The sequence below is a fragment of the Podarcis pityusensis genome (assembly GCF_964106645.2).
Source record: "Podarcis pityusensis genome assembly, chromosome: 2".
NCBI classification, from domain to species: Eukaryota; Metazoa; Chordata; class Lepidosauria; order Squamata; family Lacertidae; genus Podarcis; species Podarcis pityusensis.
This window is the reverse complement of record NC_138029.1, coordinates 66,339,789-66,362,599: the sequence shown is the minus strand read 5'-3', so window position 1 is coordinate 66,362,599 and position 22,811 is coordinate 66,339,789. Positions and strand designations below refer to the sequence as shown.

Sequence of the window (22,811 nt, the reverse complement as noted above, 5' to 3'; positions counted from 1 at the left end):
CCACAAGAAGACTCCCCACAGCACATCTTAGTGGCCAATGGGTAAATATGGGGAACAGAGGGACAAAACTCCATCAGATATTTGGGTCCCAATCCCTTTTTAGGCTTTATAAATCAACTTGGATTTCAAAACAAATAGGCACCCAGTGCAGATGAGGATCTATAGAAGGCATGCAGGAGAGATAGGAAAAGGAGGATTGAATGCAGGAGCCTTAGTGAAATTCATGAGGCTCCCTAAGTAAAGCTGGAGCAATGTTGGTTGTTTGTTTGATGCCATTGTCCCCCCCCCCCATATAAACAGTTCTAAGGTATGTAGATATATGTTTGCACATAGCTGAAGAGGAGGGACAATTTGGCTGATTTGAATGTGCTAATTTCATCAGGAAAAGAGTCAGTTTTCATCAGACAAAATTCTAAAAAGCATTCTAATTTAGCATGCTTTTTAAAGCTTTGTTTACTAAATACAAATAAAACAGAGTACCCCATGTTAATTTCCCCCCCATTATATGATTGGTATTTGACCTGAAATATTTGAGGGGGTTTTAAAACACACACTAAGATTTAAATTGAGTGTGTGTGTGTGTATGAATATATATATATATATATGAATACTTGTAAAAAGGCAAAAGCATGCACTTCCCTTACATTGTTTACTAAACTTAAGGGGGGGGGGAAGGTACTGAAAACTGCTGACACGCTAATACATGGATGACATGTGGCTATAACCTCATACATAAGCAGCCATTCATGTTTGCCAGCACTAATAATGGACGTATCTGTTACTTTATGTGTAATTACTCCATGCATGACGTTTAAGGAAAGAGGCCAATTATTTGCTTGCTTGCAGGCTCGCCCCTCCTCCTTTTCCTTCAGCTCGCTGAATGCAGCTACCAGCAACAACAACAGACGAGACAGAAGGCAGAAATACTTGCCGGAGCAGTTGGCGAGCGCAGGTTGGTCAGGTAAATAGCTAGGGAAGCAAGAAATTGGAACGGAGAAAGCACAATTAAAATAGTTGTTTTCACTCTGGAGTACCTAAATTTATTTTAAGAATAGTAGCTGCGTTGCTTTGAGAGAGAGAAACTGGGATAATTCAACTTTTGCAGATTTGTAACTAGTGATAGGTGTTACGACTGCAGCCCTATAATTATTTCCTTGGAAGTAAGTAACACTGAACTCAGTGGGAGTTGGTTTTGAGTAAACCCGCAGTTTTCCAGTACAAACTGCCTACTTAGATCTCTCAGTCATTTCACTGAGGCTTGTATTAGGGAATGACTATTATCCCCGTGGCAGTTTCCTGTAAAGCACTAAGTTCTCAGAGTTTCTGTCAACTGAGCTGGGACAGTCAGGGGGGGAAGGAGGCAGAGTATATTTTTAATGACAGTTTGGAAAATTTCTTTGCAGCTTGAAAGTCAGAATACTTACTCCACCTTAAACTAACAGTATTATAGTGACTCTAGTTCTTTCTCTAACGATGGAGCTAGCTAGGAGGAGATTTTATCTTGTCCCTTATGCTTTTCAACACCTACCTGACATCCTTGGGGGAGGTCATTAGGAGGCTTAGGCTGCAGTGACACCAGTATGCAAATGATACAGAATTCCATTTGCTAGTCCCAGGGAGGCTGTTGGAAATCACCACATCCTCCGGAGGCACTTTTGAGATGGATAAGGGGAGCAAGCTGAATCTTAATCCAGATAAAAAGGGTGTGCTGTTGGTTAGGAAAGCTGGCAGACTGGGTGGTTAAACTGTGGCATTGCTTTCTAAACAATGTTAGCAAATTAAGAAAGATTTAAAAGGCGATTACTGTAGATTAAATTGTGCAGAATATTGCAGTTACTAGTTGTGATGGTTTTCAATAGCCTCCAGCTACAGAGGCAGCATGCCAAAGATTCTCGTGGGGACCAAGCATTTTGATCTTGTTGTTGTTGTTTAGTTGTTTAGTCGTGTCCGACTCTTCGTGACCTCAAGGACCAGAGCACACCAGGCACTTCTGTCTTCCACTGCCTCCTGCAGTTTGGTCAGGCTCATGTTTGTAGCTTCGAGAACGCTGTCCAACCGTCTTGTCCTCTGTCGTCCCCTTCTCCTTGTGCCCTCCATCTTTCCCAACATCAGGGTCTTTTCCAGGGAGTCTTCTCTTCTCATGAGGTGGCCAAAGTAGTGGAGCCTCAGCTTCAGGATCTGTCCTTCCAGTGAGCATTTTGATCTTACCATACCTAATAACATGCCAGCTTCTTTGGCTGCCTATGTGTTTCTGGGATCAATTTCAAGTCCTCATTTTTGAGATTGCATCCCAGTACTGCTTTCACCACTCTTTTGTTGACTATGAGGGCCACTCCATTTCTTTTGCGGGTTTCTTGCCCACAGTAGTGGTCATCCGGACGGTCATCCGAACTGAACTGAATTCGCCCACTCCCATCCATTTTAGTTCAGAGATGCCCAGGATGTCAATATTTATTCTTGCCATCTCATTTTTGACCACATCCAACTTACCCAGGTTCATAGTTCTTACATTCCAGGTTCCTATGCAATATTTTTCTTTACAGCATTGGACTTTCCTTTCGCTTCCAGGCATATCCGCAACTGAACGTCCTTTCGGCTTTAGCCCAGCCGCTTCATCAGCTCTGGATCTACTTGTACTTGTCCTCCGCTCTTCCCCAGTAGCATGTTGGACGCCTTCCGACCTGAGGGGCTCATCTTCCAGCGTCATAACTTTTATATGCCTGTTGTCTTTGTCCATGGAGTTTTCTTGGCAGGGATACTGGAGTGGCTTGCCGGTTCCTGCTCCAGGTGGATCACGTTTGGTCAAAACTCTCCACTATGACCTGTCCATCTTGGGTGCCCTGCTCGGCATAGTTCATAGCTGCTCTGAGTTCTTCAAGCCCCTTCGCCACGGCAAGGCAGTGATCCATGAAGGGGAAGAAATGGGTAACAACAAGAATTGTTCAAGTACAGGGACAAACGGAAAGATATTTAAAATGTTGGCTAGCAGTTTGGGAAAGGACGCAGCTAATGATGCTAGGCACAATACTACCTGCATGTAGAGATAATTACCAGCCAAAATTAGACAGACCCCTGGTATCATGGTGCCTGGGTACCAAAAATAGATGCCTATTTTTGCTTTAGGAAGCCTTTCCCTGAGGTGTCTCCAGAAATGGGTTTATTATTTAGAATATAATGATGGAATTATTGTTTTTAGAGCATGTGTTTGGTCTCCTTCTGTTTCTATCTTGTCCACCACTTTGAAGGCTTCATGTCATGAAATGGTCTATAAATTTGTTAAATGACAAATGTATCAGACAGAGGAATAAGCAAAGACGTATTTGCACTTATTTCCATTCTGTTACCATCTGCTAGCATGGGATAGAGATTTTTTTATCCCTCTTATAAACGGAAAGTAGCTCCTGACTTGAATGAGGCCCAAACAGGAATTTATCCTTGACTCTTAGAGAAATTAATGAAGGGATCAGGTAGAAAACGTAAACTCCCAGGCTTATTTTATTTTTTGCTAAGTATGCACATTCTTAAAGCAAACATCTTAGCTTATCTTCTTTCAGAGATAACATATCTATATTTACAGAGAGCACATTAATGCAATCTGCATTGATAAAGGCAGTATAATGGGCAAAGGGACTTATGGAAAATGAGGTAAAAGGTCTTTTTTAATCAAGAAAAAAAGCCTTACTTCAGCAGGAAGATTAGGCCTATTCTATGTAATTGAGTATGTTTTAGCAGATGTGTCCATACCAGAGCAGTTTCTCCTTTCCCTTTTTAAAGTTTTCTTTCTAGTGAAAAGCCTTTTGGCTCAGAAGATATGAGTCAGCAAACAGAGCACAAAGTTCAGAAGAAAACAAGTCAATTGTCACTTTATGGGCCTTCGGGTTCTCTCGGACAGTTTTTGGTCCAGCACAGAAACCAGGCAGGCTGCACTTTTCCCTGACCTTGTATTTCTCTCAGGATTGCCAACACCTGATCTAGGGGCATGTCAGATGAGGTCCTTTGAAAATCCATGTTCTGTATTCTGAAAGTGTACTAAAGATCAGACCAGACATCTATGCCTTCTAGGCCAACCACTTATTCTCCAGGGTGATCTTATAATGATATAAATTTTAATGGGTCTACTCTGAGGAAAACTTAGTTGAACAACATCCAGATCGTTTGTGTTATGAAATAATATATTCTGGAAATAATATATTCTCTTTGGTCCTTTGAAAATGCACCTGATTTTGCTCTCTGCTTTGTCCTTGAAATTCCGTTGACACAAAGGGGACTGCAAAATGTTCAGGATTCAGAGAGAATATAAAGCACGTTCACAAAATAAACTACCTCCATATCTTCAAAATGACATCACTGGCGTCCACCATTCATGCTCAAATGTTCATGTTGTCTAACCCACGTTCTTAAGTACAGGTGTACCTTGGACCTTGGATTCCTGCAGCCAATCAGAAGCCGCAATTTAGTTTTCGAACGTTTTGGAAGTCAAATGGACTTCCGGAACGGATTCCGTTCGACTTCCAAGGTACGGCTGTATATAGGAAGAGTCATAGGAGAACCTTGGGTGTCCATGTGTTTATGAATCAATAATGGGCATCTGAGACAATAGCAAAAGTGGGGAAATATGCATATGAATTTGTTCTTTGTGAAAACTGCTATAGTTTTGCCTAGAAGGCTGTTGTGTAATGCTAAGGGATGGTCGAGAGCCAGTGTGGTGTAGTAGTTAAGAGCGGTAGATTCGTAATCTGGGGAACCGGGTTCGCGTCTCTGCTCCTCCAGATGCAGCTGCTGGGTGACCTTGGGCTAGTCACACTTCTCTGAAGTCTCTCAGCCCCATTCACCTCACAGAGTTTTTGTTGTGGGGGAGGAAGGGAAAGGAGAATGTTAGCCGCTTTGAGACTCCTTCAGGTAGTGATAAAGCGGGATATCAAATCCAAATTCCTCTTCTTCTTCTTCTTCTTCTTCTTCTTCTTGTATGTTGAGAGATGTCCAATGTTTTTTCTCTCCCCAATGGCACTGACACAGAATAGGTGTGAACAGTGTTAGAAACTCAGATATATAAGCTAATCACCAAATGGCAACTTACACCTAGGTTACAGTCGCCACAACAGAATATCTAGGCACCTGTTTAGCAGTAGTGGTAGTGGTGGTGGTGGTGATGATGATCATCATCATCATCTATACCACTTTATTTATTGATCTAAAAAAAAATCTCAAAGTGGTTTACAACACAAAAAAACATCAATGCAGAATAAAAACTAATTCAAGCTTCAAGGGGAATAGTTCAGATCCTTCTCTAAGGGACATTTTCCTTTCCCCATATTTATTTACCTACTTAATTTATATAGCTGCCCTATAATAAAATAATAATAATTTTTATTTGTATCTGAGGCCAGGCTCAGAGCGGCTAACATCATAAAAACAACACAATATGCATAAAAACAGACATCAATTAATTAAAATACATCTTAAAATTAATTCAGACAAGTTAAAATCTGGGCAGGTGGCAATTGTCAGGTTGGAGTTGAGAGTGGTTAATACTTTGCCAGGACTAACTGTTTTCACTGATCATACAAGGACCTGTGAGCTGGTTAGGGGCCTCCTTCGGGCTTGTTTTATACAAAGAAAAGCACGCCAAACTGCATCCTGCCCAAAGGCCTGGCGGAACAGTAGAAGTACTCTGGGAAGCCCATATGGTGTAGTGATTAGAATGTTGGACTAGGACTTGGGTGGGGAATCAGTTTTCAAATCCCCACTCAGTCATAAAGTTCACTGGGTGACCTTGGCCAGCCACAGCCTCTTAACCTACCTCACAGGCGTTGTTGTAGGTATTAACTGAGGAGGGGGGCGAACCATGTACACCTTAGAGAAAAAAGTGGGCTAGATATGCAATAAATAAATGCTTCTGCTTACCTGCTGACTGGAGGGGCCAGCCAGATAGAGATGTCAGTCACCAACCTGGTATCCAGAGATCTCCATGTGGTCACAATTCGACACTTGCCAGTCACAAAACACACCTGGCTAATTTCTAACACTGGTTGCTGGGGATCGTGAGCAGCAGAGGGCTATAGTACTCGTATCCTGCTTACTGGCTTCCCACAGGCACCTGGTAGGCAAAACTGGCATGAATGCCAATAACAGAGCAGGAATGGCTTTCCTTCAAAACTAACGCATCTAAAGCAGCCATCCAGATTAGATCTCTATATGCTAAGAACCAGGCTCAATCAGTGAAGATAGCTTTGAGACTCTTTCAAATGAAAGTCCTCCCCCTTCTTTTGGTGGGCATCTCTTTAGGCTCCCGTAGGGATTTTTTGAAACTGGATTCTATCCAAACGAGATTCCTTAGAGCCATCCTTAGGATTCCCCCCTCGGTAGCGGGTGCGGTTATGAGATTAGAGGTCGGCTGGCAAGCTCTACGGTATGTGGCCTTGAAGACGAAGCTCTGGCTATGGCTCAAGCTTTGTTTTAAGCCAGTGGGTATTGCCCCCTTGATATTGAGGGACGATTTCCAATCATCGTGGGAAAGGGAGGTCATTAATGAGGTTCAATCCTGCGGATTGTCTCTCCTTTACTTCGAGTCTATGATGTACAATCAAGCTAGAGCTGTGATCTCCCGGAGACTGAGTGACATTGCCAGACAAGAGGACATAGCCCAGGTAAAACCAGGGATGTTCCTAGGGGACCAGATTTATCAGACCATACCAGCCCCCTACCTTGCAGAAATCCACTATGTGGAATACCGTAGACTTCTTACAGCGGCTAGATTAAATGTCCTTGACTCTGCGATATTGTGGGGAAGGTACAGGGGAGTACCATACGCCCAGAGAACTTGTCATTGTGCCATGGGGGTGGTTGAGTCCACCGAACACATTCTCTTGACTTGCCCTTCTTATGCAGAGCTTAGACAAAATTTTATAGACCCACTCCTATGTCAATTCAGCTTCCTACCCGGAGAAAACCAGGTTTTACACTTGCTGAACAACGCCACTAGAGCTATACCTTCCTTGGTGGCCAAATTTCTCTTAGCTTTTAAGCGTCGCAAGACTATAATTGACTGTATTGATATGGGGCTATCTGTTTAGCCCATTTTAGTGTTGGCTAAGTTTTAAAATCCGTTGGCTAAGTTTTAAAATCTTCCTGGATGTTTTTAACTGTGTATTGACAAAATGTACTTTTTTCTGACTGATGGTCGAATAAAAAGGATGATGATGATGATGTCCTAATCAAAACTCTTGTGGAGCGTTGTGTAAGAAATTGCTTTAAGCAATTAGGCAACTCCCATAATCTGAAAATGGATTTTGAAAGAGAAATTTCTCAAGACATGTTCTGTTTATGAGGACGAGAATGGGTTTGTGTACTCATTGAAGATTGGCATCGTTTCAATAATTACAGAGGCGTAGTGTGGGAGAGGCATTGGGGCCATGGCCCCGAGCCAACATTTTTGAAGGGGTGCAATCAGGTGCCCCCATGACAGGCAAGGAACCCTGGCAGTGCGCACCCCAACCCCAGCTGCCCAGTCTACGGGGGGGGGGGGGTGAGACCGCCCCAGGTGTCAGCAATCCACGAGGCCGCTAGATGAGTACAGTGGTACCTCTGGTTATGAACTTAATTCGTTCCGGAGGTCCATTCTTAACCGGAAACTGTTCTTAACCTGAAGCACCACTTTAGCTAATGGGGCCTCCTGCTGCTGCCACGCCGCCGGAGCACGATTTCTGTTCTCATCCTGAAGCAAAGTTCTTAACCCGAGGTACTATTTCTGGGTTAGCGGAGTCTATAACCCGCAGTGTTTGTAACCCGAGGTACCACTGTATAGGCTTTTCCCATGGCCTTGACTGGCACAATCAGATTATAAGTCATGAACCCTCATCTTCAGTCCCAGTTTCAGTTTAATTTTGTGTATTGATTTGCATTTCAGATGATGAAGGAAGGTGCTACATGCTGGGAACCTAGCTCCCGAGGACATCAGAGACAGGTAAAAGGTACCACTCCCACAGCTTTCAGTGGTACAGTTTTAAAGTTGATAAGGAAAGGTGCCGAATTCCAAAAGCAGAGAATTCAATCCATAGCTACAAAGGAATTTTGGAATGCGCTCAGAGTGCGCTCCTGATGCTTCCTTTTGAATTCGCTGCATTATTTTTCTTTATTCATTTTTATATACCACTTCTATCCCAAAATATAACTGGTGTACAACTACAAAATCAATACAGAATTAAAATACACGGTAACCGTTCCTTTGGGACGTGCAGGCCTGGATTTGGGCAGGGAGAGCAAGATAGCTTTCCATTATTTTCATTTATTTCATAAAATGTATCTAATGCTTGATTGTATATATATTTTAAAACCTCAAAGAGATTTACAAACAGAATAAAACAATAACATGCACTAAATGGAGGTGCCAGGGAATCCCCACATCACAGTAATCCAGTCTTGAACTATCCAATGCATAAACTACTGTGGCCAAGTTTCCCAGTTCAGGAATGGTCATGGCTGTTGTACCATTTTCAGTTGGTAAAAGGCACTTCTAGCCACTGAGGCTACCTCCAATGATCCAACTACCTTCTGGAGTTGGATCCAGAAGCCCCCCCCCCCCAACTGTGAATCTGCTCTTTCAGGGGCATTGCAACCCCATCCAGGGTAGGTAGGCAGTTGACCAATTTCTTGGACGTGGAAACGATTACCCACAGTGCCTCTGTCTTTCCAGGATTCAAGCTCAGCTTGTTTTTCTCAGAAACTCTACATTCTGTTCAGATTAAGGTGCTGTGGAGAGAGAGAGCAGCTTGTCATTTGCATTCTGAGGGCACCTCCCTGCAAGATTCCTAATAACCATTCCCATTGTCTTCATATAGATATTGAATAACAATGGAGATTAGTTCAAGCCCTGTAGTTACCCATTTAATTATGGTGTGTGTGTGTGTGTGTGTGTGTGTGTGTTTGACGAAATGGAAGCTAAACTAGGGTGTCACCTTCACCGGTCAATAGAATTGGTGTTAAAGTCCACTGCTTATTCCAGCAGATCAATGCTAATAATTTCTCATCAACATTTCAGAACAATCCTGTGACACACCACCCCAATCTCTACAGCAGTGTGAGATTCCAGGGGTCCAGGCACTTAACCCAGGGCCTGAGTTTCCTTAGGAACTGAGGCACCATGGGGACTGTGGTGTCTTTATAATATATGGTATATTTGCACATATACCGTATTTTTCCCTCTATAACACGCAGATTTTTTCTCCTAAAAAGTAAGGGGAAATGTCTGTGCGTGTTATTGAGCAAATGTGTGGTCCCTGGAGCCGACAGGCGCGAGTGAAGGCAAAAATCAGGCAAATATCAATCGTCCGGAGAAGGGAAGCCTTGAAAAGAGGAAGCTGCTGCTTTCCTGCATTCTGCCTCAGGGTCTTACTGCCCACCCGCTTCTGTTTGTTACTGTGTTTGCTCAAACGGAACAAAGAGCAGAGAAAACCCCTCCCCTCCAGGCAAGCAGAGGGGAAAGCAGAGCGTCCTTCCTTCTAATTCCTCTTGTGCTCCGGTGCTGCAACATGCAGGTGGGGGGGGGGAGAGAGAGCTGGCTGGCTTGGGTGGGTGCGTGGGGGGGGGGAACTTTTGCCTTCCTTTCCTCCCTCCGGTAAAACCCCTCTCCTGCATTCTTAGCCAGCTGCTTCTCCGCACACCCCTCTCGGTGCTCCTTGTCCCTTCTATGTTTTTCCTTCCCTCCCCACTTAAAACGTGGTTACAAAGCACGGATCCACATGGATCCTCAGGATCTTTGCATAGGGTCACCCCAAATTCACCATCAGATCACATAGCAATGATCTGATGCAAAAACAGGGCTGCAATGGTGCAAAAACGTGGTTACAAAGGACGGATCCACATGGATCCTCAGGATCTTTGCATAGGGTCACCCCAAATTCACCATCAGATCACATAGCAATGATCTGATGCAAAAACAGGGCTGCAATGGTGCAAAAACATGGTTACAAAGCACGGATCCACATGGATCCTCAGGATCTTTGCATTGGGTCACCCCAAATTCACCATCAGATCACATAGCAATGATCTGATGCAAAAACAGGGCTGCAATGGTGCAAAAATGTGGTTACAAAGCACGGATCCACATGGATCCTCAGGATCTTTGCATAGGGTCACCCCAAATTCACCATCAGATCACATAGCATGTCCATGGCTACAGCCTGCACCAAAAAAATCACGCACCCACTGTTGCCTGGGGCTGCAATGGTGCAAAAACGTGGTTACAAAGCACAGATCCACATGGATTCTCAGGATCTTTGCATTGGGCTACCCCAAACTCACCGTCAAATCACATGTCTGTGACCACAGCATGAAGCACAAAAATGATACATCCACTGTTTCATTCAGAATTTTTTTTCTTGTTTTCCTCCTCTAAAAACTATGTGTGTGTTATGGTCAGGTGCGTGTTATCGAGTGAAAAATACGGTATACATACCTGAGCCTACATTGGGAGGTAAAAAACATTACCCTCCAAGCGGGTTCCGTTTCTTCCATGGCTGCTGCTTGGATTCAAACTGTCATCCCACATTGCTCTGATTCCCCTTTCTACAGCTTGGAAACTTCCTGCAAAGCACAACCGTTTTTCCTTTAGCTTACCGTATTTTTTGCTCCATAAGACACACTTTTTTCCTCCTAAAAAGTAAGGGGAAATGTCTGTGCGTCTTATGGAGCGAGTGTGTGGTCCCTGGAGCTGAATTGCCCGGGGCGAAAAGCAGATCATGCCTTTTTTTTTTTTTTTAGAAAGAGGGAAGGGGCTGAGGGAGGGGCCCTCTTTTAGAAAGAGGGAGATAAGGGACTCTAGCGAGAAAGGAGGCTGCCTGGGAGTGGGGACGTAAAGACAGCAAACTTGCAAGGAGAGGAGACAGGAATACAGTGGTACCTCTGGTTACATATTTAATTCGTTCCGGAGGTCCGTTCTTAACCTGAAACTGTTCTTAACCTGAAGCACCACTTTAGCTAATGGGCCCTCCTGCTGCTGCTGTGCTGCCAGAGCATGATTTCTGTTCTCATCCTGTAGCAAAGTTCTTAACCTGAGATACTATTTCTGGGTTAGCGGAGTCTGTAACCTGAAGCACATGTAACCTGAAGCGTATGTAACCTGAGGTACCACTGTACTAAAACAAGCAATGAGGAGAGAAATTAGAAGAAAAGAAGGAGGATAAAACTGTTCCAGCTAAGGAAAAGATGCTAGGGCAAACAAGAGGGAAGGGGGTGTTGAAACGAAGCCACTGAGCAGCTGATCAGCAAGCGATCAGGAGAGAGATAAGGGACGCTAGCGATAAAGGAGGCTGCCTGGAAGCGGGGAGGTAAAAGCACATGGATCCTCAGGATTTTTGCATTGGGTCACCCCAGATTAACCATCAAATCACATAGCATGTCCATGGCTACAGCCTGCACCCAAAAAAACATGCACCCACTGTTTCGTGGGGTCGCAATGGCGCAAAAACGTGGTTACAAAGCATGGATCCACATGGATTCTCAGGATTTTTGCATTGGGCTACCCCAAACTCACCGTCAAATCACATATCATGTCTGTGGCCACAGCATGAACCACAAAAATCATACATCCACTGTTTCGTTCATAATATTTTTTTCTTGTTTTGCTCCTCTAAAAACTAGGTGTGTCTTATGGTCAGGTGCGTCTTATGGAGTGAAAAATACGGTGCATTGTTGCCCACAGCAATCGTGAACCTACCCCCTCCCCACTCTGGCACTGTCTTTCTGGCTAACCCAGGGCTCAGGGCGGGGCTCTAGCCATTGCCTTGCACTTTATGGGCCTGGATTAATCTTCCAGGTTATCACCAGGCTTTGCTTACCTAATAATCAACATGAGCTGCATCCAAACCAGAGACTGACTCTCCAACCCTTCATTAATTCTAATTAGGGTGCCTCACACCCTACAAACCCACAACAGTACTCTGCCTACTGATATAACACTTGTCATTCATGGAAGGAGGTTGAGAGCAAACACCTACAGAGCTTCCAGTCTGTCTTTCCCCAAGGCAAGGAGCAGTAGCTTTTTGGAGAGTGGATGAGCGGGGTGTAAGTTCTGTCAACCTTTCCAAGGTTTTATATAACTCCTTTAAAGTACATTCATACTTGCTAGATTCCCCTATTCTGTGCCTCTCATTCTCTCCATTTTTTGGCTTATTGACATTGAATATGTCCTTGTGTTTTCTTGTATTCTCAGGTATGGAAGTTCTGGGATTCGATGAAGATCGCTGCCTTTATACTGGGTCCTGCCCTGCTCATGTTTGTTGCTTTCAGGAACTCAGTCACATGGTAAGTCCACCAGGTCCCTGGAGCTCAAGAATGGTTTGGCCAAAAGGAAAGCAGCAACTACTACTGTCACAGGATCTCTTTTGTGTTTCAGGCACCTGGAGAAATTCTGGGGAGCCTCTGGCTTGTTCTGGCAGACTCAGTGGGAGAACTTGTACCACCTCCTAGGCAGAAATGAATGGGCGATTTTCATAGTTTGTGAGTCACTTTGAACTGAAGTCAGTTATTGTCTGTGTTTTTAATGGCTCTTTCAATTCTGTTAGTATTTAATTCCATTTTAATAATGGTCTTTTCTATGTTTTTAACTTGTTCTATTTTATCTGTGTAAGCTGCCTGAGTCTCAAATTGGGGGAAAAGGCAGAAATAGTAATACTTATAATAAGCTCATTTCTTATCTATGTATAAGGGTGGTTTTGAATATAAAAGTATTCCTGTAAGATAACACCTTGTCATATCTGTTCACCATTGGGCGTGTGCCCCATTGAAGCCAAGCTTGCTGATACATAAGTTAGGCAAAACGTCCTGATTGCCCAATAATACATACTGTCCCTATTCCTCCTTTCCTTCACAACATGCAGAGTTATGTGAGGTGACTTAATTTAAAAGTTTGGGGCTGTGGCCAGGGCACAGATTAACTCTCCAACCTTCATTAATTCTAATTTTATTGGAACATTATGGTGCCTCACACCCTACAAACTCACAACAGTACTCTGCCTACTGATACAACACTCGTCGTTCATGGAAGGAAGTTGGGAGTCATTTTGGACTCAAAGCTGTCCATGGAGGTGCAGATCAATTCTGTGTCCAGGACAGCTGTCTACCAGCTCCACCTGGTATGCAGGCTGAGATCCTGCTTGCTCACAGACTGTCTCATCAGAGTGGTATGTGCTCTAGTTATCTCCCGCTTGGACTACTGCAACGTGCTCTATGTGGGGCTACCTTTGAAGGTGACATGGAAACTACAACTAATCCAGAATGCGGCAGCTAGACTGGTGACTGGGAGTGGCCGCCGAGACCATGTAACACCGATTCTGAAAGACCTACATTGGCTCCCAGTACGTTTCTGAACACAATTCAAAGAGTTGGTGCTCACCTTTAAAGCCCTAAACAGCCTCGGCCCAGCATACCTGAAGGAGCGTCTCCACCCCCATCGTTCAGCCCAGACACTGAGGTCCAGCACCGAGGGCCTTCTGGTGGTTCCCTCACTGCGAGAAGTGAGGTTACCGGGAACCAGGCAGAGGGCCTTCTTGGTAGTGGTGCCCACCCTGTGGAATGCCCTCCCATCAGATGTCAAGGAAATAAACAACTATCTGACTTTTAGAAGACATCTAAAGGCAGCCCTTTTTAAGGAAGTTTTTAATTTTTGATGTTTTGTTGCTGTATTATTATTATGGGTGGGGTATAAATAATAAGGTTATTGTTGTTGTTGTTGTTGTTGTTGTTGTTGTTGTTGTTATGGTGCTGCATCTCACCAAGGAACCTTTTGCATCTCTTCCTATGTAGCCCCCACTGGTATAATGCAAATAGCAGGGGAACTTGTGGCCTTCCAGAGCAGGGGTCAGCAAGGTTTACCTCGCCTGAGCTGGTTCACTTCAGTAGATCCCTCCATGGGCTGGATCGCGCACAATTTCCAACATCTGCGTTATGCGCAGATGCAATTTTCAGCGCTGCGCCGGTTTAGTGCAGCATGCGGGGACTCTCCGAGCGGGCGGCTCGTGGGCCAGTTAAATGACCCCTGTGGGCCGCTTGTGGGCCTTAGGTTGCTGACCCCTGCTCCAGAGGATGTTGGACCACAACTCCTATCAGCCCCAGCCAGCATGGCCAATGCTCAGGGAGTTGTACTCCAAGAATATCTGTAGGGCCACAAGTTCCCTACTCCTACTATGAAGCATCAGGCGTGAACGTAAGAGTCTCTAGTAACGTAAGCTCTAGCAATTGCTCAAGTGAAAGCCACAATGAAATTCAGTCGACAAAAATAGAATTAGTCTCTCCCTTCCGCTTGTCCATTTGAACAACGTCTATGACTGTGGTCTCTTCCCATGCCGCTCATTTCCTGCTCTTATCCTTTTCTTATTGAGCTGCTGTCCTCTGGTTAGGAAGTTTAGGTTCCATCTCTTGTGTCTGAGCCCAAAAGAAGCCCTCCTGTCCCCATTCACTCTTTCCCTCTTCTTGTACTACAGGCACTGGAATAATTCCTGTCCTGGTTTTCTGGAGCTTCAATGGAATCTTGATGGTAGCAGATGTGACTGGGAAGCCGAGTTTCATCACCCAATACCGCATTCAGTTGGGAAAGAATGATCCTGTGGGTATTTTCTTGCACAAATATGGCAGCCCTGTGTTTGTTTGTTCTGAGTGGGAGCTGTTGATTCCTCCCCATCACAGATAGCCTTTCTAGCCTTTGTCAGGGGATACATCCAGCAGTTAAAAATATGTTGATTTGGGTAGATATCATTTTGTTATTTTTATCTGTTTCTCCAGGAAGTGTCTTCTTCCCTTCGTTAGCTCTGTGCAATAGCGTAGACTGAGGATAGAAAGTGATTGGCCCAAGGTCACATTCAGAGTGAGCTTCAGCTCCCTGCATAGGCCCTACGGAATAAAAATGTTTTCAGCAGACATTTAAAAATTGGAACGGAAGGCGGCGGCATTTTTAGTGACTGCTAGTTATTCTAACATTTTCTTTATAGTGGTGGGTAAATTTATCGTCCCAATTGTCCTAACAGAAGATGCACCTTCAATAAAATAAGAGAACTGTTTCCCAGTCCCACAAAAAAAGCATCAGTGTTGTTCCTGTGCCTTTATCCTAATTGCTCCACAAGGACCATGAAGCCTGAATATGCAGTGACTGAAGATTTAGAATTTACCGTATTTTTCGCTCTATAACATGCACCCGACCATAACACGCACATAGTTTTTAGAGGAAAACAAGAAAAAAAATATTCTAAACGAAACAGTGGATGTATGATTTTTGTGGTTCATGCTGTGGCCACAGTCATGTGATCTGACAGTGAGTTTGGGGTAGCCCAATGCAAAAATCCTGAGGATCCATGTGGATCTGTGCTTTGTAACCGCGTTTTTGCACCACTGCGGCCCCAGGCAACAGTGGGTGCGTGATTTTTTTGGTACAAGCTGTAGCCATGGACATGCTATGTGATCTGATGGTGAATTTGGGGTGACCCAGTGCAAAAATCCTGAGGATCCATGTGGATCCGTGCTTTGTAACCACGTTTTAAGTGGGGAGGGAAGGAAAACCACTCAAGGGACAAGGAACACGCGTGGGGTGGGTGGAGAAGGATGCTGTTAATAATGCAGAAGAGGGGTATAAGAGGAGAAGGCTCTTATAGGAGGAGTGGGGAGGAGAGAGGGACAGAGAGCCTGTTTGCGAAAAACTTTGCTGTTATTTAGTGAGTGGGGAGGAGAGAGGGACAGAGAGCCTGGTTGCGAAAAACTTTGCTGCTATTTAGAGAGTGGGGAGGAGAGAGGGACAGAGAGCCTGCTTGCGAAAAACTTTGCTGCTATTTAGCAAGTGGGGAGGAGAGAGGGACAGAGAGCCTGTTTGCGAAAAACTTTGCTGTTATTTAGTGAGTGGGGAGGAGAGAGGGACAGAGAGCCTGCTTGCGAAAAACTTTGCTGCTATTTAGAGAGTGGGGAGGAGAGAGGGACAGAGAGCCTGCTTGCGAAAAACTTTGCTGCTATTTAGCAAGTGGGGAGGAGAGAGGGACAGAGAGCCTGCTTGCGAAAAACTTTGCTGCTATTTAACAAGTGGGGAGGAGAGAGGGACAGAGAGCCCGCTTGCTTTAAAGGAGCCAACCGGACAGGAGCCGCTTACACTCATGTAAGCGGCTCCTCTCCTCTCCTCTCCTCTCCTCTCCCACTTTGCTCCTTTAAAGCAGGCTCTCTGTCCCTCTCTCCTCCCCACTCAGTTGCTCTTCTCCTGCTTTGCTGTTTCAAAGCGAGCCACGGGGAGGAAAGGAAGGGGAACCATGGATCCTCTGCTCACGACTGCAGCAGATCCCCCCGCCATCCGTAGGCATTCGCTCCATAACACGCACAGACATTTCCCCTTACTTTCTAGGAGGAAAAAAGTGAGTGTTATGGTGCAAAAAATACGGTAAAGCCTTTTTATTTGGCAAGTAGAGAGGAAAAGCCACTTCAAGCCTCTAACTGTAGCCAAGAGTCTTCCAGGCTTGCAGAATGTTCCTCCCAGCATAGGCGGTGCTGTTCCACATTTTGACCCAGGTTCATTTTGCCTCTCCCCCTAGGTGGACAGAAAAAAACTGCAGAATGCCATACGAACAGCCCTGTTCAATGATGTTTTCATCTCTCTGCCCATGATTATCCTCATGCTCCCTATCATGAAATGGAGGGGGGAGCCATGCAGTTTGCACTTGCCCACTTTCCATAGGTTTCTTCTCGAGCTGGCAATCTTTACGCTATTGGAGGAAATTCTCTTCTATTACTCTCACCGGTAAGGCACACATTACATTGAGGTAACATGCTGGGCTCCCCTCCTGGGAGAGCCAGTGTGGTGTAGTGGCTAAGAGCGGTGGACTCGTAATTTGGTGAACCGGGTTCGATTCCCTGCTCCTCCACATGCAGCTGCTGGGTGACCTTGGGCCAGTCACACTTCTCTGAAGTCTCTCAGCCCCACTCACCTCGCAGAGTGTTTGTTGTGGGGGAGGAAGGGAAAGGAGAATGTTAGCCGCTTTGAGACTCCTGAAGGGGAGTGAAAGGCGGGATATCAAATCCAAACTCCTCCTCCTCCTCTTCTTCTAATGTGCAGTATTCTACAGGCTAAATTTAGACTGGCATTTTAAGGCTCCGGTTTCCACACCTTCAAAAAAGTTATTTCCTAGTTAAACATAGCTAACAGGATGCGATAGATTAGATAGTGGTGGTGGTTGTTTTACTGAAGTGTAGTTGCCACAATTGCACATGTAGTGTGAAGTAATCATGCTGTTATTCCCATCCCCTCATATTTACTCGAATCTAATGCTCACCTTTTTTGGCCAAATTACATTGCGAAAATTAAGGTGTGCATTAGATTCGATGGCACATTTACATTCGCCAGCAAATACCTTTTTTGGCTTTAAGGTTCTGAAAATTGAGGTGTGCATTAGATTCCATTGTGCATTAGACTCGAGTAAATACAGTAGCTGCCTTGCATGGTGCCTCAACACCAGCTGTTCTGCCCACAGATAAAATATGGCACATTGTCTCTGCTTCTTCACCTGCAGGCTTCTTCATCACCCTCTCCTATACAAACACATTCATAAAAAGCACCATGAATGGACCGCTCCTATCGGTGTAACTTCTATCTATGCTCATCCAATTGAGCATGTGGTAAGTGGCACAACTGGCAGCTGAAGGAAGTCTAATGAACCATTGCAATATCTGAGCTGCATGGCTTAATAAAGTTAAATAATAAAGAATAACTTAATAAAAAAATAAAATGTTCCAATATACCTCTGCATAGGCATAAAATCTGTATAGACTGCACAGAGACCACAGAAAATAATGTTCTTAGCTGTGAATCTTCTCAGAGGCATTTCCGTCTGCTTCAGGAAGGTTCCTATGAGGTGCCAGTCAGACATTCCCATTCACTGACCACAGTGGAATGAGAGAGACGCAGGAGGATGACTCTCAAAACCACCTCTGCTTTATAACCAAAATGGTACGGTCTAGGTGTAGGACTCTACTTTAAGGCAAGGTGGAAGTAAAGGTAAAGGTAAAGGACCTCTGACAGTTAAGTTCAGTCATGAATGACTCTGGGGTTGCAGTGCTCATCTCGCTTTACTGGCCGAGGGAGCCGGTGTTTGTCCGCAGACAGTTTTTCCAGGTCATGTGGCCAGCATGACTAAGCTGCTTCTGGTGCAACAGAACACCGAAACCAGAGGAGCGCATGGAAACACCGTTTAGCTTCCTGCTGGAGTGCTACCTATTTATCTACCTGCATTTTGACGTGCTTTCGAACTGCTAGGTTGGCAGGAGCTGGAACAGTGCAACAGGAGCTCACCCCGTCACTGGGATTTAAGCCACCGACCTTCTGATCGGCAAGCCCAAGGCTCAGTGGTTTAGACCACAGTGCCACCCGCGTCCCTAGGGTGGAACTACTGTCCCTTAAAATATACGAACAAGTTTAAGTACTGCATTTCCCATTATTTTCTTAGGAGACCTTAGTTGTCTGTTTGGGGATATTAAAAAGTAGTTTTATTGCAGGTGAGCAACATGACTCCTTTAGCCAGCAAGGATAGCAGTACTAATTATTGAAAACCCTCTGCAGTGCACTTCTGCCAGGGAGCTAGAAGCTGCCTCGAGTATCTCAGGAAAACTGGGAGAAACTGAATGACTCAGCTGGATGACCTAATGGGTGAAAGACCAGAAGGTAGCTGACTACAGATGGCCTTTGGGGGAACAGAAGAGAGATAGTGGAAAGGGGTGGGGAGAGCTGAAGTGTGAACATTCTTAAGGACCTCTCTGAGCCACTGCTTCTGGCTGGCCATATCCACAGGGAAGGGGCTAAGTGAACTGGTCTGCCCATTTGAGTTGGAACAGCTTTCCTTATTGAGTAAGGTGACTATTTCTAAAGTGACTCATCTCACCCTAGTAGAATTACGCAGCAACTTAGGTGATCCTGTAAGAACCTGTCTCTTTTGACTGTTTTAAAAAAATTGGAGGGGGTTACAGGAATCAGAATTAAAGAGTTGGAAGGGACGCTGAGGATCATTTAATCCAACACCCTGCATTGCAGGAATAAGCAGCTGTCCCATCTGGCGATCGAACCTGCAACCTTGGTGCTATCAGCACCACGCTCTAACCAACTGAGCTATCCAGAATGATTTCCTTTTCCTCTGCTGCCTCAAAAGGGATCTCTCACAACAGGCTGAGAAGAGAATAGATGACATATGTCAGACAAAAATAAGTAATACGAGCCAATCATGGTTCTGGGAATAAGATGGTGTAAAATAAGGCATACAAAAGGTAGCCCTACTAGTCTCCTGTTCCCGCTTACGGACTTCAATTGCTACTCACCCACCCTGGCATATCAACGAAGTATGAGGGAGACCAGGCCTACGGTTCTTCCTTCCATTAATTTGACACGGCTGCTTCTTTCACGTTAGCAAGTGCCCAGGGCAGAACCAGGTTAGCACTAAAGCACTTTTGGAGCAGGGGAGTAACATCAAAGGAGATTTGCAACCAATATGCAGCGTCAGATGTTAAAACGCCCAGCAGATCTCTTTGAATAAACCCTTTTATCTGCACATAGAATATATATGGCACTCAAAGCACCAGCTTTTCAACAGTGGAGCATCAATCTTTGAAGCTCACCACCCTCTGTTTAGGAATATTTTCTGTGTACATGTTCACCATTATGAATCTGCACTTATATTCCAGGTTTCCAACATGCTGCCTGTGATGACTGGCCCAATCCTCATGGGATCTCATGTTACATTCATCATGGTTTGGCACTCCCTTGCCTTTCTGGCCACCACCATTTCTCACTGTGGTTACCATTTACCTTTCCTGCCCTCACCAGAGTTCCATGACTATCATCACCTCAAGTAATTAGATTTTGTTCTTACAGGCCACATTTCCCTCACTCAGAATGGGGACCGGGGGGGGGGACGGGTTGATGCATACAGCTGCTGGAACGGACTTCACTTAATTTTGTCAGCATTCTTAGGACCGTTGTCTAAGCCTTGGCTGAAGTTCAACACACAAGAAGATTCTAACTTTTCGCCACAGCATCTCTGTAATATCTATTCTAATGCTTTCCATACCCCCCTCCCCCCCAAACCCACTATTATCCTAGCATATGAAAGTACTCAAAATCTTCAGGCATATCTTGTTTTCTGGGGTGGGGGTGGGGGAAATACTCTTCTGCGCTCTGTGCTCAGCTACTTATTGTGGCTTTATGTAACTGGTCTCACGCTGCCAGAAATGAATTTGGTCTAGGCAAACTATATTGCTATCCATGGGATGAAATATTCCCCAACAGGCACTCATATAAATATTACCTCTAAGGCAATCTGTGGCCCTCCAGATCACTGCCAATTCCCATCAGCACCAGCCAGCATGGCCAATGATCAGGGGTGGTAGAAATTGAGCTTCAACAATATCTAGAGGTCCACTGATTTCCTACTCTGGCTCTGTGAGTCACATTACAGTTAAGTGTAGTGTTTCTACTTTCAATAACAGCAGTGTTTTACTCTTCCAATATGCTCTTTGCAACTAAAGCCATTGCCAGAGTTATTTGTGTTGGGGGTGGGGGAAGCAGCAATAGAAAGTTTCCCTCCCAATGCAAATAGCAGTTTTATGGGGTTGGGTTTTGTTTTTTGCAGGGTGGGGTGGGGTGTTTAAAAAAACTTTGGGCTTTTTAAATTAAAAAACCTTCCGTATACAACATTCACAAACCTGATAAGTCACTATTGCGCAAACATATCTATTTAAAACTAGAAAATTTAAACATGCAAGGCCCCCCACCTCATCCTGCTTTCAGATGGCAGAGAGCTTCAAAGCAACAATATGGTACAAAACAATATGGAGGATCAAAATTTAAATGATTAAGTCAGGGTTGAATGGAAGGGAAACGCCTACATTATTACAGTATGTTCACCATTAAAAGTATGTAATTATTTCCCTTTATTTTTCACCAGATTCAATCAGTGCTATGGTGTCTTGGGTGTGCTGGACCGCCTGCATGGAACAGATCTGTTGTTCAAGCAATCAAAGGCCTACGAGAGACACACAGTTCTGTTGAGCTTCACCCCCCTCACTGAAAGCATTCCTGATTGTCCTAAGAAATCAGAGTGACCCTTAAGTGCAACTTATTTCCTTCGCCATCATCCAGATAATCACAAGAATCAGGAGATATCAGATTTTCTCGCAAGGCACTCTACAAGAGTATTGTGGCAGGTTTCATGTTTTCATTGGCAAGAGACAGCTTGACCTATAACACAGCCTCTGAAAAGGATCAGGGTAACACTCATGTTTGTAGAGCACCATGACAGATGAATGAATGGTAGCATCTACAAGCAGGGGTAGGTAACCCGCGGCTCCGGAGCCGCATGTGGCTCTTTTACACCTTTGCCGCGGCTCCGGGGCGGATACTAGCAAGGGGAGGAGGCGCATTGTGCGCCCCGACACTCCCCACTGTGGCGGGCGCTGTACTGGCTGTAACGTTGCATGGGGGCGGTGTGTGCGTTAGTCACGCACTGTCCCGACGTCACCTTCCTGCCCGCTGTCAGATCGCGGCTCCGGAGATATATTTGTTTTAAATGTCGCAATGGTTTTGCGGCTCCCAGTTTTTTTTCTTCGGAAATGGGTCCAAGTGGCTCTTTTTGTCTTAAAGGTTGCAGACCCCTGATCTACAGAAATGGTTGTGGTTGACCAAGGAAAGCAAACAGCTAAAAGTACTGTATAACAAAGGGTGCTGGAGGTGAGAGAATATACTTTCTGGCTTACAGAAAACAACCAACTCTCATAGAATTCCAAGTTAGAATTTTAGCCTGACTCAACAAAGGACCAAGAGCAGGGACATTCGAGAGCATTTACCGTATTTTCCTGTGTATAAGAGGATGTTTTTTGCTAAAAAAAGGCAAAAATTGGGTGTCATCTTATACATGGATAGTGAATGCAGATGGGGATGTGTGATTAATGGAAGCAGCAAGCAGAAGATTGGCAGTGGCGATTGGGCAGGTGATTGGTGGCTACAAGGCCTGCTGGCAATTGGCTGTGGCAATTGGCAGGCAATTGGCGGCTGTGGGTGGGTGGGCTGTTAGTTGCGGCAAGTGGGCAGACAATTGGCTGCAGCAAGGTGCGTGATCAGCAGTGGCTGTGGCAAGTGGTCGGCAGTGGCGGGCAGGCGGGTGAGCAATTGACCCACACCCCAAAAAAGCTAAACAACTTAATTTCGGTTTTAAAAAATAGAGCTCGTCAAATACATGGGGGTGTCTTATACACAGAAAAATACGGTATTCCTAATCTCAGAAGAAAGCAGGGGACTGAAATCTGCCTTCTCCCAGAGTACCAAGCTGAATGAGTAGTCCTACTGAACAGTACAATGTAAGGCATCATGCTGTTGTATAGCAAGAAGTTCTTGTGCTGCTTAACTGTAAAAAAGGCGGTGGGGGGTAAAGTTTTATCACTCTATATGATCTATTAAAGATTTCTATCTATGTTTAATTGATTTTTTTTATTTCTATTTTTCCTTATGTTTGCAGCTGTTTCTGTTTTAGCTGTAGGGCACATTGAATCAATCAGGGAAAAATGTGGATATACCGTATTTTTCGCTCTATAAGACGCACCAGACCACAAGACGCACCTTGGTTTTGGAGGAGGAAAACAAGAAAAAAAATATTCTGAATCTCAGAAGCCAGAAGAGCAAGAGGGATCGCTGCGCAGTGAAAGCAGCAACCCCCTCTTGCTGTTCTGGCTTCTGTGATAGCTGCGCAGCCTGCATTCGCTCCATAAGACGCACACACATTTCACCTTACTTTTCTGGAGGGAAAAAGTGA

The 22,811-nt window shown here is 44.8% G+C and overlaps 1 protein-coding gene across 5 annotated transcripts; it reads left to right on the top strand.

Annotated features, from left to right (window-relative positions):
- Positions 1-876: 876 nt before the first annotated feature.
- Positions 877-22,479, top strand: FAXDC2 (fatty acid hydroxylase domain containing 2). Of its 5 annotated transcripts, none has more exons than XM_080988431.1 (9): positions 877-952; positions 7,907-7,963; positions 12,209-12,300; positions 12,392-12,495; positions 14,478-14,599; positions 16,557-16,762; positions 17,532-17,637; positions 19,690-19,856; positions 20,952-22,479. In XM_080988431.1, the coding sequence occupies exons 1-9, from the start codon at positions 881-883 to the stop codon at positions 21,106-21,108; spliced, it is 1,083 nt and encodes a 360-aa protein (XP_080844557.1). In that variant the 5' UTR covers positions 877-880; the 3' UTR covers positions 21,109-22,479. The 5 variants fall into 5 exon arrangements, with proteins under 5 accessions (XP_080844557.1, XP_080844556.1, XP_080844558.1 ...); XM_080988430.1 differs by having other exon boundaries at positions 877-961; XM_080988432.1 differs by lacking the exon at positions 877-952 and adding an exon at positions 2,893-2,925.
- The last annotated feature ends 332 nt before the right edge of the window (positions 22,480-22,811 follow it).

What these genes read in the sequence shown, in the direction of transcription:
- FAXDC2 (XM_080988430.1), top strand. Translation starts at nt 881, where the DNA reads ATGCAGCTACCAGCAACAACAACAGACGAGACAGAAGGCAGAAATACT. An exon ending in CCCGAGGACATCAGAGACAG is followed by an intron (nt 7,964 to 12,208) that starts GTAAAAGGTACC and finishes TTGTATTCTCAG; the next exon opens with GTATGGAAGTTCTGGGATTC. An exon ending in TTCAGGAACTCAGTCACATG is followed by an intron (nt 12,301 to 12,391) that starts GTAAGTCCACCA and finishes TTTGTGTTTCAG; the next exon opens with GCACCTGGAGAAATTCTGGG.